The sequence below is a fragment of the Gallinula chloropus genome, assembly GCF_964237585.1.
Source record: "Gallinula chloropus genome assembly, chromosome: 7".
NCBI classification, from domain to species: Eukaryota; Metazoa; Chordata; class Aves; order Gruiformes; family Rallidae; genus Gallinula; species Gallinula chloropus.
Window position 1 is genome coordinate 17,588,596 of NC_140092.1, and position 15,244 is coordinate 17,603,839.

General features: G+C 42.5%; 1 protein-coding gene across 1 annotated transcript in view; it reads right to left on the reverse strand.

Moving 5' to 3' along the window:
* Window positions 1-15,244, reverse strand: part of SCFD2 (sec1 family domain containing 2) — a gene marked incomplete at its 5' end in the record, with an annotated part of 198,986 nt that overhangs the window by 6,670 nt on the left and 177,072 nt on the right. The window contains 2 exons of the mRNA XM_084266919.1: window positions 1,753-1,887; window positions 5,304-5,449. Of these exons, the coding sequence (XP_084123045.1) occupies window positions 1,753-1,887; window positions 5,304-5,449 (281 nt within the window). The remainder of the gene's footprint in view (window positions 1-1,752; window positions 1,888-5,303; window positions 5,450-15,244) is intronic.

A 15,244-nucleotide genomic window follows, 5' to 3' on the forward strand; every position in this document is an offset into this window, starting at 1 on the left:
TCCAGAAACGCGTATTAAAAATACTATTAGGCATGCAAACTCTAAATTAAATTAAAATTGCAATGAAAAGGGTCTTGGAATCTGTAATTTTGTTATGCTATGCACAAGTGTTTTGAAGGAGGACAATACTTCGGGTACAAAATATTTGGCTGTGTTAAGAATGCAAGTTTCTGCCAAGATTTTTTTGTTTGATAATACAACCACCCAGGGCTCTGTCTTTTGAAGGAACTGGCTGCGTGTAGCTAAACACAACTCGTTTCTGTGATACAGAAGAACAACTGAAATGGACTGCAACAAAAGCAACGTGTGTCTTCTGGGATCCTTCTGAAGTTCAGTTTATCAGGACATCTGAGGCCTCTGAATACACTGACTGAAATCTGAATTTTGCAGAAATCCTCAAGTGAAATTCACTTTCACTTCAAATGTCATGTGTGAAAAAACTGCGGCTGTTACCTTGGGCAAATAGAAGGACTGACCAAGAAAAAAGCAAACCCACTGTATGGAGTGAAAGAGACTGAAGGAAGAAAGAGGAATGGTCCCCGAGCTAGCACAACATCCCAGCTGGATGCCAGCCTTTTCTCCAGCTCTGAGGCCACCACTACTGGATTTCCTGAGGATGCTGGTGGTTAGAATGCTCTTGGTTGGTGGGTGTGTCTGAATGGAGGAGAGGGAGAGGAGGAGATGGGAAAGCAGGAAAGTGTTGTAGGACAGGTTTGTTCTCATGCTCACAAAACACAGCCTTTTCCTCTGAGGAAAGTCAGCAGAAACCACTTCTACTGCCTTACAGGGGTACCTCTGCCAGCCAGGACAACAGCACCAATGCATCTGGTATTTGTGACCAACCAGAAACCAATTCATTTAGATGAATAACTAGGAAAGGAGAAACACACAGATCAGCAAAAACTAGACTGCCATGCAAACCAATTGGTATCAATGATAGCAAGCTCGGGTCCTCATAAACCATGTGTTTTCTAGAACTGCAGTCAAAACAGAAATCCTTGTGCAGGGAGGCCTTTTCCTGTCACCTCTTCTAACTCCAAACCAAACACATCCATCAGAGAAACAACTTCTGGACAAGAGGTATCTTTAAAAGTCTGTCCTGGATGAACACATCTGAGGCCATCACTCACCAAAGCAGGTTTATGTGAGCTGGCACAGAGGAAGAAATAAAAAGACAGGGAAGCTCATGAAATAATTACAGCACTGAAGCTGGAGAAGATCCTCCTGTGTAAGAAATACCGGCTGGTCAGAAACTCATTCATGTAACAACTGAGCACTTTCCAACAAGCCAGGCTACAAGCTAAATAAGCAAGCATGGACACATTTGTGAGGTATGTGATCACGCTTATGAAATATTCATCCAACACAAGGTTCACTTGCTCATCTGTTGTATATTCACAGAATGTTGAATGTGACCTCAAAAGATCAGCTAGTCCAACCCCCCTGCCAGAGCAGCATCACCTAGATTAAATTGCACAGGAACACATCCAGGTGTCTTCCTTACACTAGGATATTTTCCTTACTAGCAGAGATGCAGGGGTCTAGAGGTACACACTGCTACAATATACTTCATACTCAATGCTTTTGAATGGAGAACTCAGGATCTGCAGTAGGACAGAGCTGAATATAGAGTATGCTCACTACTCCACACTTCACCTCTGTAGACATAATGAACATAAAATCAGCTACTGCCATATGAGATGCTATGGCCTCAGGAAAATCTTACAGATGAATTTCGGAAGCCTGGTTTACCTTCATGAACATGCTGAATCCAGTTTTAAGGAGGTCAGTGAGGCCTGATGACACATGCTCAATATCAAGAGGATCAGGTCGATCAGGATTACAGATCTCTTCCACCACCTGTTTCAGCAGCGGTTTGTAGGAAGCCTGCACAAAAAGAACAACGCCCAGTGAGTAAAGCTGTACAGACTTGGTGCAATGCTCTTCTAAACCTTTTTATTTACACTAAAGGTAACAAAGATGATTATCTCAGAAAGGAAACCATTCAGAGAGTTAAAAAATTATCGCAGATTCCTCTGGAATCTTTTTTGGGGCAACATGGAAAGGGATAGAAATAGGGAAGACACTCTTTTGCTCATTGTGCACCCAAAAGATCTCATTCCCTTTGTAATGATTTTCAAACTCTTAAACAGGGGGTTTTAGGAGGGCTCACTTACTGACCACTCCTGCCTTTCCATGAGCATCATGCTGGCACTGAAGCCTGGGTATCAGCTGAGATAGGAAGAAGCCAACCTGCCTGTTTGTCCCTCATGGCAAAGCAGAGCTAAGGAGTCCTTCAGTTTCTATGTTCAGGGCATTCTACATACTTCCACTTGTGTAAAACCTCGAGAAAAATAGGCCAAACAACCCCATCAATATCCTCTGCATCAGAGCTTCAGAGGTATTAGGGACCAGAAAAGGCAGAACATATAAAGATACAAGTGATCAGCATCCTGGAAGATCTACTTCCAAAGGATTCACCTTGCATCCTCTTCAGGATCCACAAACCTGTGCTGAGTATGAATTAGTAGCCTAGAAGTTTCCACATTTCCATACCAAGGTTTAAACCACTCTGCTATCCAGAAAAAGTTTCTAAGAGAAAAACTGTAGGGACTTGTGGAAGGATGCTCTTTAATGAAAAGTCAACCTTACTTGATTTACAGATGGAATTTTGTTTTGCTGCTTTTAACTTTGCCCAAACTGCAACGGAATCACAATCATGTCAGGAAGCACAACAAAGTTAGAAAATTAGCAGCTTTCAAATTAGCACATTTGTTTTCCTTTGGGACTAGCTCAGGTATACATCATCCCCTAGAATTCTTAAGGAATGGAGTGTAACATCATTCATTTTGTAGAGATGGTATCTACAAGGCACATCACGCAAAATAAACACAAAACCGGATGGAAAATAAAAAGCAAGCTGCTTGGCTTGAAACTATGATTTTCTGGAGTAATTAAAGAAATGTTTTTCATCCCACACTTCACAGCAAGAAACAAAACTGTGCAGCTTTTGAGTGCGATCCTGTCAAAGAAGATTTATACAACTCCTCGAGTTCTTCTCACAACACATGCATAATTTTTAATTGAGCCAACAAAGCAAATTACAGCAGACATGAGCTGCAGGATCTTTTAGAAACATGCCAAGGTTTGTGTCAAATCCAGCCATGTAATAAACAACTGAAAATACACATGTAGGCATGAAGTCCTGCGTGTAACAATCTGTTTAATATCTTCATAGATGAGGAACAGAAAGACATTAGGAATAAAATATTTTTGGAGTAGAGATCAAATCACAGTTGAACAGAGAGGCTTACTGCATGAAATTAAAGGAAAAATATTTTCTGACTTCAAACAAAACTCTGTGCTCAAAAGATGTTAAAAATGTGCTACGATTTTGCATGGCTGAATTTTCAGCACCAAAACTCAGTGCCCTTCAAAATAATTCAGTTCAGCTACACAGATACGAAGAGGCAGATATACTACGGTCACTTACCTATGAGAGTTTCAAATGTTTTCCAAATCTTTTATGACATTAAATCAATTGATTAAATGTTTAGGGAGTTTTTATTTTTTCACACACCTCCCAACAACTGCATTGATTTCTAACTCACATAATGGAACTTTTATCAACTTTAAATTTTGGCAGGGCACAAACTGCATTTAAAACAGTTGTTAAACCCCTTGATGGCTGTGGGACATACCTTAGATATAAGTATCAGGAGAAAAGGAGAGAGGAAAAGAAAAAGAAAGAGAATGGGAGAAAGAGAGGGAGGAATGGAGGAAGGGAAGAAGGGAGGGAAAGATAAAGAGAAGTAGGAATGGCAGAACGTACTTGAGAGCTAGATGAAAGGACAGAACAGGAGTTACAGTATCAGGCAAAATCCATACTCTCCTCTTGCATGGTCACTACATGAGCTGGTTTGATAACCTGGTGAAAATATTCATCATTTATGTAAGATATAAATGCCAGTGCTACAAAAAGTACTTCTCAGAGGCTATCCAATTCCCACTCACATATCAATAGAAGCTTTTTTGAGTCTAAACAAGAAATAGAGGCTTTCCAGATCATAATGGGTAAAGTGCAAAAGCACCTACAAACTAGACCCCTTCCCATAGTGATAAGCCGGGCAGGGAATCCATACAGCCATGGGAAGGGCACTACTTCTGCAGAGGAGCTAAACTGACTGCACCCAGATCATGTATTGACATCTGCCAGTCAAAAAAGAGGCCTGTCTGTAGACAGCTGTATGTATGATGGAAAAGAACCCTATACTGGCTGCTTACTTCTGCTACTCTAAACCTCCTGAACTGCCCTCAGCAGGTCAGTCCTATTCAAGCTATTAAATCCATCGCACAGCCAGTTTAGGGGGCTGTGAGGCATTCATACATCCCTTGCCGCGTTCCAGCACTTCGCCCTAAGCAAACAGCCTGGGTTACATCCAAAGAACACAGTGATGCTAATTGCACTTCTAGGAAACTTTGAGAGGGTATTTTCTAATTATGCGTCTGACTCCCCACTGAACTGTTTTAACTGTTTAACAATTTTCCCCATGTCAGACACCAGACTGGTCCTAAGTGCCAGGAGACCTCAGAAACAGGTTTTCTCCACCTTAGCCTTCCCAGCAATGTTTTGCAACACTCCTGATTCCTGCCCTTACACATCATCACTTAATTCCAGCAACAACCCTTTGCTGGTCCACTGTGTACTTGTGAGTTTGGAAGGATTTTCTTCTGGCTCAAGTTTCATAGTCCCTGTCTAAATCACTGTACGTGCTTTCCATTGTAAAACTATTTTTAACTGAAACAAATAAAACAGTTTGGGGGAGATGGAGAGAGAGAAAAATACTGTATTTTAGTCCTGATGACCTATAGTAACGTCGTAGTTGACCTGTTCATATTACAGAAACAAAAGTTGCATTTTTCACCTATTTTCAAATGAGATGGTAGACTAAATGCACAGAAATATAGTTGTTGTCTGGATGCAGGCGTCTTGCTATGACATGAGAGATCTTAGTCCATCACCATCTTGACCCAGCCCTGCCTTTTACAGGCATTTATGTCGTATGACATAAATGTGCTGCAGAGCAAATCTCAAATTTCTTCCTCAGACAGTCCTTGACGTTGATCAACTATGTGTGAGTTTGAATGAAGGACTTGAGGACGTTCTTGATGATTAGATCAATTATAAAGCTGTCCACATGGACAGAACATACATAGGATTAGCACGTCAGCAAAACCAGCGCTGTAATGTTGACAGCATGCTAGAGAAGTAACACACACGGCGAAAAGAAAGATCCACTTGCCTGGTGGGTGTTGCTGCCTGGATTATGTATGGAATTAAACTGTTTCATGTGCATTCGAGCTCTTGCAATATCCCTGAGGGACCGAAAGATATCGTCCACTGCATCTGCTGCTTTCTGAGATGTCAGGTTCAGTGACGAGTCACAGCCTAGAGAAATAAAGAAACATGGGGCTGAGCGAGTGAAAAACTTTCAAGTGTTTTGATAGTAAGCAGTAGGAAAAGGATAACTGGGAGGAAATTTTACATTAGTTTCATCATGTTATATTCTGGAAACTCAGGGGCTTGTCAGACAGCATGACCTCAGCATGGCACAGGACTCTATGGCTAAGCATGAAGGCATAAATCCTAGACAGCAAGAAAAGTGAATGGCACCTCTCTGACCACATTTGTTACTGTATAATACAGCAACTTCATCAGCACAGGGCATGTTTTGGTCTCCACCGCAAACAGAAGATCCCATACCAGTGGGCCCCAAAGAAGAGCCCCAAAAAAGCCCTGCATGGCATGGAGTGAGCTGGTTTGCTGGTCTCTTCAGGCTGCAACAGTTGTGAGGTGGGCAATTGCTCCTCAGGCATCACAACCAGGCCCTGGCTGTCAGCCTGCTGCCTCCAGATGCATTTCCTACCTTTTGGAACACAAGAAAAACAGCACAGCCTGTGCTAAACACAGTGTAAATGATATCTACACACTGGGAAGAGCTGTATTAGCATAAATAAATCCTTATCCCTCAGAGCGGCAGTTACTACTTTAAATGTATTTTCCAAAAGTACTTCTGCTAAGATAAGATGCTTATCTTCCACTGAGACCAAACTCTATTTAGAGGACCACATAAAAGGTCCCTCCAGGTGGGCAGGCAGTGCATTGGCCAAGAGAAATTCTGATCCTGGACTCCATATCCCTCACCACAGAACCTACGTTGCACAGATGTGTAGAAAAGATGCTTTCTCAGCTGACCTGATGATGAGAATTATCCCAGTGAGAGATAACTGGGTCACCTGGTACTTGTATTGCCCTGTCAACACACCTCTACACCTTTTGACATCTCTGCCCACCTCTCTTCACACTTGGCTCCTCGTCCCCATGGTGGAAGATCCAGCTTAAAATAATCCTCGTTGCCATGTGCACACACAAACACACCCTCATTCCAGCTTATCTCCCATATCTTCTCAGGGTGATGCTGCTGCAGTGGTTTGTGTGTCCATCCCCCCAGTCCTGCACTGGTCCCACTCCAGCAAACCTCTGTGCCTGTGCAGAATCCTGTGGAGAGGATGGGGTCTCCCCAAGGGTCCCACCACCCACTGTGATGTTGTCTGGATTTTTGGGAGAAATTTTTTCTGAACAAACCTTCAGAAGATGGAGTTCTTATACACCAAAGGAACAACAAAAAGGGCAGTACAAATTTTCAAAATTTACAGGCAGAAAAAATTACAGGGCAATAAGAGTTAACTTGGGTCACTCGTTCACATCTTTGCATTCTGCACTGCAGAATATATATATGTATATACAATTTATACACATACTCACATACAGATGTCTGAAACTATTTCTACAGCACAGTCATTAGACACTGAGCTGTCATTTGTCTGAGCATTATTTATCAGCTCCGAGTTGAATCCCTGGCTGGCGCAGCACACCAGAAGAACTGACTGCATGTCTGCAGGGCTACACCGGGCCACGCTGCTGGGGACTGGTGCCATTTTATCCCACAAAGCAAGCAGGTTTCAGTGACTCCCATGCTGTCATCCTAAGATGGACAATCATATATCTTTGGACAGGGCTTCTGAAGCCATTAATATTGGGCTTTTTTAGTGAGTGCAAAATATGTTTGTTGTTATGTATGTGCAAGATCTGCATGCTCTGATACTCTACCTGACCAAAGCTTAGTTTTTCATTAAGCAGAGGAGCCCGTGTGCTGTCAGTGAAAGCCCTGAACACCAACCCCATGCTGCAGCCCATTACCCCACCACACTGGTGCTCCTCAAATCAGAGAGGTGGCTTCTGCCAGGGATTTTGTGCTGGTTTATGTGCAAGGAAATGGTGTCCAACAGCTGAATAAAAGTGAACCTGAACACCTGGACAGATGAGGTCAATAAATAATGACAAATCCCCGTTTACACTTATCACTACCACATGCAAAGTACTCAGAGGACATCTTGTATTGTCAGTGTGACTTTACCCTGCCAATGGGAAAACAGAAGGATGAGAAAACAGGGCAATCCTCCCTTTCTCCCACCTCAGGGCCTCTGCATGTTCAGTAGTAAACATATATAAAGCATTTTGCAAAGGAAAAATAAAATACAGAGCCTTATCTCATTATCATATTACTAATTTTTCTTCTCTCCAAGAGACATGCTTTCTCTGATTTAGCCATAGGAGAGAGAAGTAGCTCCTTGCTAATGTAAGTAGTTATATTTTCTTTGTTCTCTCTTCAATCCTTTCTCAGCAAACCCCACTGCTTTTAGCTAAGCCATCTCTGCAGTGTTTCCTTTCACTAGCAAACACAACTCCCAAGTGTTGAACAAGTTCAGGCAAGGTAAAAATCACATCAAGTTTGATTTGCTTTGGCAACTCTTCTTTTTCCTTAATTGTTTATTTTCTTGGACCATTTAAAAGTCTTTTGTTTTGGCCTTACAGTTATTTTCCTCAAGAAAAAAATATTTGTTTCCTTCTCCTCTTGGCATCGCTTCTCTCTCGCTCTCTTTTAATTTTAACAAGAGCCTTTTGACCAAAAAAATTCAAAATGCTTCTCACTTTCCACTTCTGGAACTGCAGGGCAGTTTCCAGTGGTCGTAGTCTGGCTTTGTGGCTAGAAGCCCCTGAGATGCTCTTCACCTTGCCTGGCCTGGTGTGTCCCCAAAAGCTTTCCTTTCTGTTACAATCTCCTCTTGAGCAATTTCTCAGTGATGTGCAGCCTCTCACCACTCACCACTCGAACCTCACCAGGGAAATGCTGTCTGGAGCTCAGGCTTTGCTCTACTGCTTGTGCTGACACACTTGCGGGCTAGAGGAGGCCATGAAATCGTTCACCCTCACCATCTTAACAGGTCACATTGCATCATCAGCACTGCCCAAAACAAAACAAGAGCCCTGTAGTGCCACGCAGTGTGGCAGCAGCTCCTTACCCCCTGTGTTCAGCCATCCCTCCCAGCAGACCAGAGTGTATCTCGAGGAACAGGGGCTCAATGTGTGCTTCCAGTCCCCATGCCAGTGCGTGATGCTGGTCCCAGCTTGGAGCAGAGGGCACTGGTCAGCACTAGATTAAGGCTGACCAGACAGTGGGAAGAGAGCCATACTTACAAAGATTGCTCTATAATCTGGCTGTACTGGGACTTCTGACCAAGAAAAATCATGCCTGGGGAAGTCACAGCTCTCTTTTTACAGCCTGACAGCCAGTTCTTCTTCTCTTAAATATATATTAAAAAAATAAAGGTTTCTTTGCAATCTTATTGCTGAGATTAATAGCAAAAACCTCCAAAGGCTGCTGTCACCCTGCAGAATGTTTGAGGAGGAGAAGACAGGTTTCTCTCCAGCCTGGAGAACAACAGAGACTTGTGTTGTACAAATGGCAAACGGCTACAAATCACCTCCCGTTCACACCTCCCCAGCGCACGGGGCTGTGTGCACGTACAGGGAGCAGAACACAGTAATTCCTCTTTGCTGCTCCATGCTCCCAGGAAATCTGCTCCTTTCACAACAACGAAGAGGTGGAATACATTAGCTGCCGCACAGCTCGTGTGCTAATTAAAACAACTCTTCCTGGTACTGTTTTTTCATGGGAAGTTTGATGGCATTAGAGAACATGCTGAGTGAACTCCTTTGAATTCCCCATGATATATGGGAAAAGGCGTTTAAATGAGATGTGGGGATATTGCTTTCCTGCCAAACTTGAAGCAGCCCAGTTGTGCAAAAAAGAAAATCACCATGAACCAGCTTTGGGCTAAAGATTGTAAAGCACATATCCAGGACCTTGATGATATCCCAAGACGCTGACGACACAGCTTTGCAATAAGCGGTGCCTGACCCTCACTGATACTGCTTCTGTTCTGCTTCTATCAACTTGCTCTGAATTTGAGGGGAGTCAGAGCATCAGGGGCTGCATTCAGTGCCAACGAGATGTGACTGCCAGCCCTTATTTTGGTAGATCACTGGAACAGGTTGCCCAGAGAAGTGGTGGAGGCCCCATCTCTGGAGACATTCAAGGTCAGGCTTGAGGGGGCTCTGAGTGACCTGAGTGAAGATGTCCTTGCTTACTGCAGAGGGTTGGACTAGATAACCTCTAAAGGTCCTTTCCAATCTTACACATTCTATAATGATAATGATTCTATGATTTTTTTATGTACTTTTAAATTTTTTCATCACAGAGAGACATAGCAAGTGAGCACATCTCCCTGCTACACATCTGCATAACCTTTGGTACCAGAACTCATACATTTTCACATGAAGCTTGAAAAGAGGAAAAGGGAGGTGCTCTTCTCTACAGGTTAGGGGGACCCAGAAACCCAACCGGACCAGTTTTTCTACTGATTTCTGAAATTGAAAGCAAGATACTTTATGAAAAGGATACAGACATTGTGAACCCATGAGATCTATAATGACACAGTGCCATGTGACTGATTATTCCCTCATTGAATGCAACAAGTAAGACTTCTGACTTGTGTGTCAGAAAACCTTTCACTGTGTTTTGTCTCTTTTGGTGTGTGGACCAAGCTTTATAAACAAATTTCTTCTTTCTCTGAAGCAGTGCAATAATTATTAATATTTTGTGAAGGTCTTTGATACTTCTGAGACATCACAGAAAGGCTACAATTCACACAAAGTTAAAAAATTTAGGAAAGCTGAAAATTTACTGCTCTACTCTGTTTTACTGGCATTAATTTAGGCTCTCTGTAGCCCATTTACAGAAATAAACCAAGATGAAGCCTGCAACCCCTGGAATGGAGCTGGCAGAGTAGCCAAGCCTTTTTGGAAGCACACACTGAAGCATGGGCTAAACCAAGAAATTGATATTTCGAAGAAGAGAAAATCCAGCACCAGGATTGCATTAGGAAAGCTTTTTTTCTAGGTATGCTGAGTTAATTTGATTGTCAGCGAAAGACAGAGAAAGAACAGAGATATAAGGTGCCTTGAGGGTAAAAACTCAAAATACAGCACTATGATATTAAACTAATGAAAATCTTCTATTTTTATACTTCAGACAAAAGCACAGCAATGGGGGCCCTTCTTTTTCTAGCAGATAAGTTTAGAAGTGCATATATGTGTACCCACAGCTGTGTGTTTTATACTAGTTTTGATACATTCATGCCTTAAGATCGTTATGAAGAAGTAGACACGAAGGTATAGGGTTACACAGAATTTTAAATCCTAAATCTCCACCTTTTATGTAAGTGTCCTAATGGTAGCTGAGCTGAGCATCCTGGGACCGCACACGTACGTCTCCACGGGCAGCTCTGCACAGATCTGATGTTTATTATACAGGGACACATCCTGTGAGCTCTGGAGCTCACCAGGGAGGGGTGGCAAGAGCCAGCACTGTGCCTGGAAAGCTTCTTGTTGGCCTTCAGTGCAGGAACCTCTTCTGGAAACTGCTCTTGGGCAGGCAAGGCACACACAGCCTGTGTGGCTAAGGACTTTGCTGGATCTCAAGCTCCAAAGCTGCACGTGTAAAAATTTGGCCACTTACCTATGTGATTAAATACGTATTTTAGACTTACCTTTGGAGAGCTTTTTTGTGGGGCTTTTTGGTTTTTTAAAATTTTGGCCTCAATATGTGTCACTTGGACGTTTCTATTTTATGGGAGTATTTTATTACCTTCTTCTTGCCAAAATCCAACAGCACAACCTGCAATATCAACATTTATGAAGCACTGCAAGCTCAGTACTGCTGGCTCTCAAGTTACATGAAATTAAACCTGTCAATTCAGCGAACAATTAAAGGGAAAAACTACAGCACTTAGTAGAATAAATTACATAAATTAATTGCAGGAGGAATTTAAGTTAGGCTCGGATGTGCTTTCTGAAGGAAATTAATGTAAGAAATTCATTAGGGAACCATTCCGTTGCTCCCTCAAGTAGTCCATATCTTAATTAAAAAACCACACATGTTAATAAAGCTATGGCAAGTGCTCTGAAAGTCTAATAAGGCCTCCCAATAATGTTCCTGCATGAACTCAGTAACAATCCAGGTTTTGCCAAACGATACAGAGCTTTACGAACATACCACCCTAGGACCTATATGATCAAATGTCCCTAGTCTTTTGCAAGCTACTCTCAGCTGCCCTCCTTTTGTCTTCAGACTGGTGGGTGCACTTTGGTAAGGACAGATTTTTGCTCCTATCAAGGACCTTCTTGCTATTCATGCATCAGCCAACACCTTTCAGTGATGCTGTTAAGTTTCACTCTCGGACCTGCTGCTTACTCTGCGAGTTTCATGTCCAGCTAGCAGTGGGTGAAGCAGCAAGTACAGCAAAGCCTCCTTGGCCAGCATGCATAAGAACAGAGGAGTCCTTGCACGTGTCAAATGGTATCAGCTGTTCTTCAGAGGAGATGGCATGGTGGGATAGGGATGGGACCCTGCCACTGCCTTTTCTAATGTACCTACTCAGGACCAGATAGTCCTGTTTCTTCCCTTCTTTCTCTAAGCATCTGCAACCTGCTGTTGTGTGAAAGATTTAGGCTTGGTGCTGGTAATGCAGCACTTCACACTCCCTGGATGAGGAGAGTTGTATGAAAGAAAAGTGTTCCTAAGCAACTGTGTCTAAAGCCCTTCATAAAGAAACATCCTGAAGGCGTGTTTTGTCTCTGCACTATGAAGCAGAAGAGCAGCAAGGATGCTCATGTAGAAGTCCACAAGAGACTAGATGTTTTACCCACTCAGTTTCACAGGAGAAACTCAAAGAAATCTGGCAAGATCTCTAAATGTCCTGTTTTTATAAAACTTTCCTACTTCATGTTGATTAAAAGGAATCATACTTTTAAAACAAGTGAAATAAGTCTTTCAGTATACTTTTTTTAATTTTTCCATCTTCTTTGTGTTTTTAATCTTGGACAATGGAAATGAATATACTTAATGCTTTCTGGATTCACAGTCCAATTTGATTGTATGCTCTTCATATTGGCATGCCAGGCTTGCAGACGTGATTGGAAAACACTTCCTTCTGAAAACAACTGTCCTACCTAGAATTTAAAAAATGCACTAAACTAAATGCTTATGGATATAAGAATTATGGTAATGAAGAAATGTCCCAGAGACATTTTCTTTCCCAACTGAAATGCTGAGCCCAACCAGAACTCACAGTATCCTTAAAACTAGCAAAGGCAGCTTTATATAGTAACGTACATATACAGAAACATAAGATCACACTGAAAACTAACAGTTGTTATCCATTTATCAGCTACTGTAGCAAAGTAGTATTTTTAACAGGAAGACAAAACCAAGGACATTTTAATGCTATATATAATTATCTGTTCAAACAGGCCTCTTCACCCAGTCTGATGTACAACAGGTGAAAAGCGATCTGAAATCTGACAAGGATAATAGGCACTTGGGTTGCATTCAAAGGGCTCTACTTAATGATAGATAATAATAAAGACAGATTATAATAACTGCAATTTCATTTCCCCCCCTTATTAACAGGATTATGGTACACCCCTTAAGCACCTTTTGCTTTAAGTTCCCTACTACACTCAGAAGAGTTTACCTTTAAAAATGACATAGCCTACCCTCTAAAATTAAAATTAACTGTTAAAGGATTGTTTGTTAGCCAAAACACTGGAAGGCTTTTTTTCCAGGAGAGACTGGATGAAAAAGCTAAATGCCAATCCCATATTAATCTATACTGCTATGACAGTTTTGATGCTAACAGTAAGGTGGAAATTCACTGTGACAAGTTTACAAAGTACGTGGTAGTAAGAAATGGAGCCATCAGAAACCCACAAATATCATATCCAGTTCTAGTAATATTTGAAATCCAAGCATGAGAATCTGACAAATGACACAGTGATACTGCCACGGTTTGTGTACTATTCCACCAGCCCCACACTGCCCAACCGGCAGAGGAATCAAAGACTAACTGCCACTCTCAGTGTAACTATGACACAACATTAAATGTAGAGCAATAAACTCTCTGAAGTTGTTCTATGACATCAGCATTTATAGCTTCACTGGAATTTTAGAAGAAAAATACATTGTTTGAGCTGTGCCATTCTCACTTCTGAAATCTGGATTACAGAAAGTGTTCTGGTGCAAAGTCCCACTGAAATCCAGCCAGAACATCCTCAACCTTATTTTCACATCCCAACCCCCCTACTACTCCGCTGTTACTACAGGCTAATCATTTTTTTAATCAAATATGCAAAGCTGTCCTTTAAGTGGACAGTTTGTGGTAATTCTTCTGCTGGTTTTTAATTCAAATTTCCATTTCCTTTCTGACAGGGCTGCCTTTTTCAAAACACCATCAGTGACATGAACATTCACAGTGTATGTTAACGACACCGAAGGTGAATATTCCCATTTTGTGGCTGAATTTCAAACAAGATTTGGAAAGTTTGTGGCCATGAACTGGTAGGTGGATGATCTTCTAAATCACCACCCAGCAGCTCAGGCACCGGCTCAGCCCTGAATTTAGAAAGCTAAGTCTCTCATGCTTGCATCAAATGTTTGTGGGGGTGACACCACCTTCGCACAGGGTCCTACCCAGCTCGGTGCAGCCTCTGAGCGATGGCACTCTCCTGCATGCATCTAATTGCTGACCGGTCATAAAACTCATGCCCATGTTTACACTGGTAATAGTAATACTTGCTTTCACCTACTTGGTCATGTCTTCCAAGTTTCATTCCCTTTGGACAGGAGCTACCTAAACACAGGCCCTCTGAATTGGCTGGCTCCATCAGATGCTGATGCTGCCTAAATACGAACCTAACGCCAGGCTCAGTTCAGAGTGGGTTTGCTGAGGGAACAACAAGGAGGACTGACTGTGGCCTGCTGGGCACAAGCTGATCAGAAGAGAAAGTCAAGCAGCGTGTTTCCCAGAGGCTACACATGTTAGGAGGGAAGGGAGTGTGTGTGAAAATGTTAACAAAGCTGAAAACCAGAGAAATGTGGCTTGTGATGCTCTGCTGGAGACCAGGGGTTGTACGGGGCAAGGGTCATACTATTTCATGTTCCTGATGCTTTTTCACCTGAAAAGAGATATTGACACTGGACACTGAAGTGGAATATGAAGATTAAACAGAGTAAGGACAGAACAGCTGTTCTTGTATCCTGTTAATGAGGAGAAGCTTAACAGTTTCCAGAGAAAAAGAACAGAAATATTTATGGCAAAGGGCTTCGCTGCATAAACATGAACGAAAATGTTTTAACACATAATATTGAAAGCAACAGCCATGATTCTCTACACTGAAATCAGGAATTCTAATGGAAGCATTGCAGGTTGTACATGACCAGGGCAAAAGGACTAGAAACTGGAATGCTGAGATTTCAGCATCTGCACCATGACAGCTCCTGGCCCTCACAGGGGCTCTTTCACCTTGCTACTGCCAGCAGATCTCTCTGGCATCCTGGTCTCACCAAGGGAGATCTCCAGCAAGGAGCTGTCTGGGGCTGCAGGAAAGCTCCCACAGACTTGTGCTCTCCCAGTGTAAGAAGTTTAGCATCCCTGCACACCAGGAAGGGAAACTGGCAGTAAAGAAGCTGCATGTACGTCCCTCACCTGGTCACACATTTGCTGCCTAGACAGGGGGCTGTACCTTGGGCACAGACATCCATACTCTGCAGGCAGACAAGAAATTAGGCTGAAGCACAACCCTCTCTCTCGAGCCTTTCCATCACAAACAGTGGTGAATACAGCAAGGAGCACACGTGGTTTTCATCCATGCACAGCATCCTAGGTGTGTTACCAGCTCAACTGCCTTGCACGCTGTGCACACAACAGACAAAACCCCATC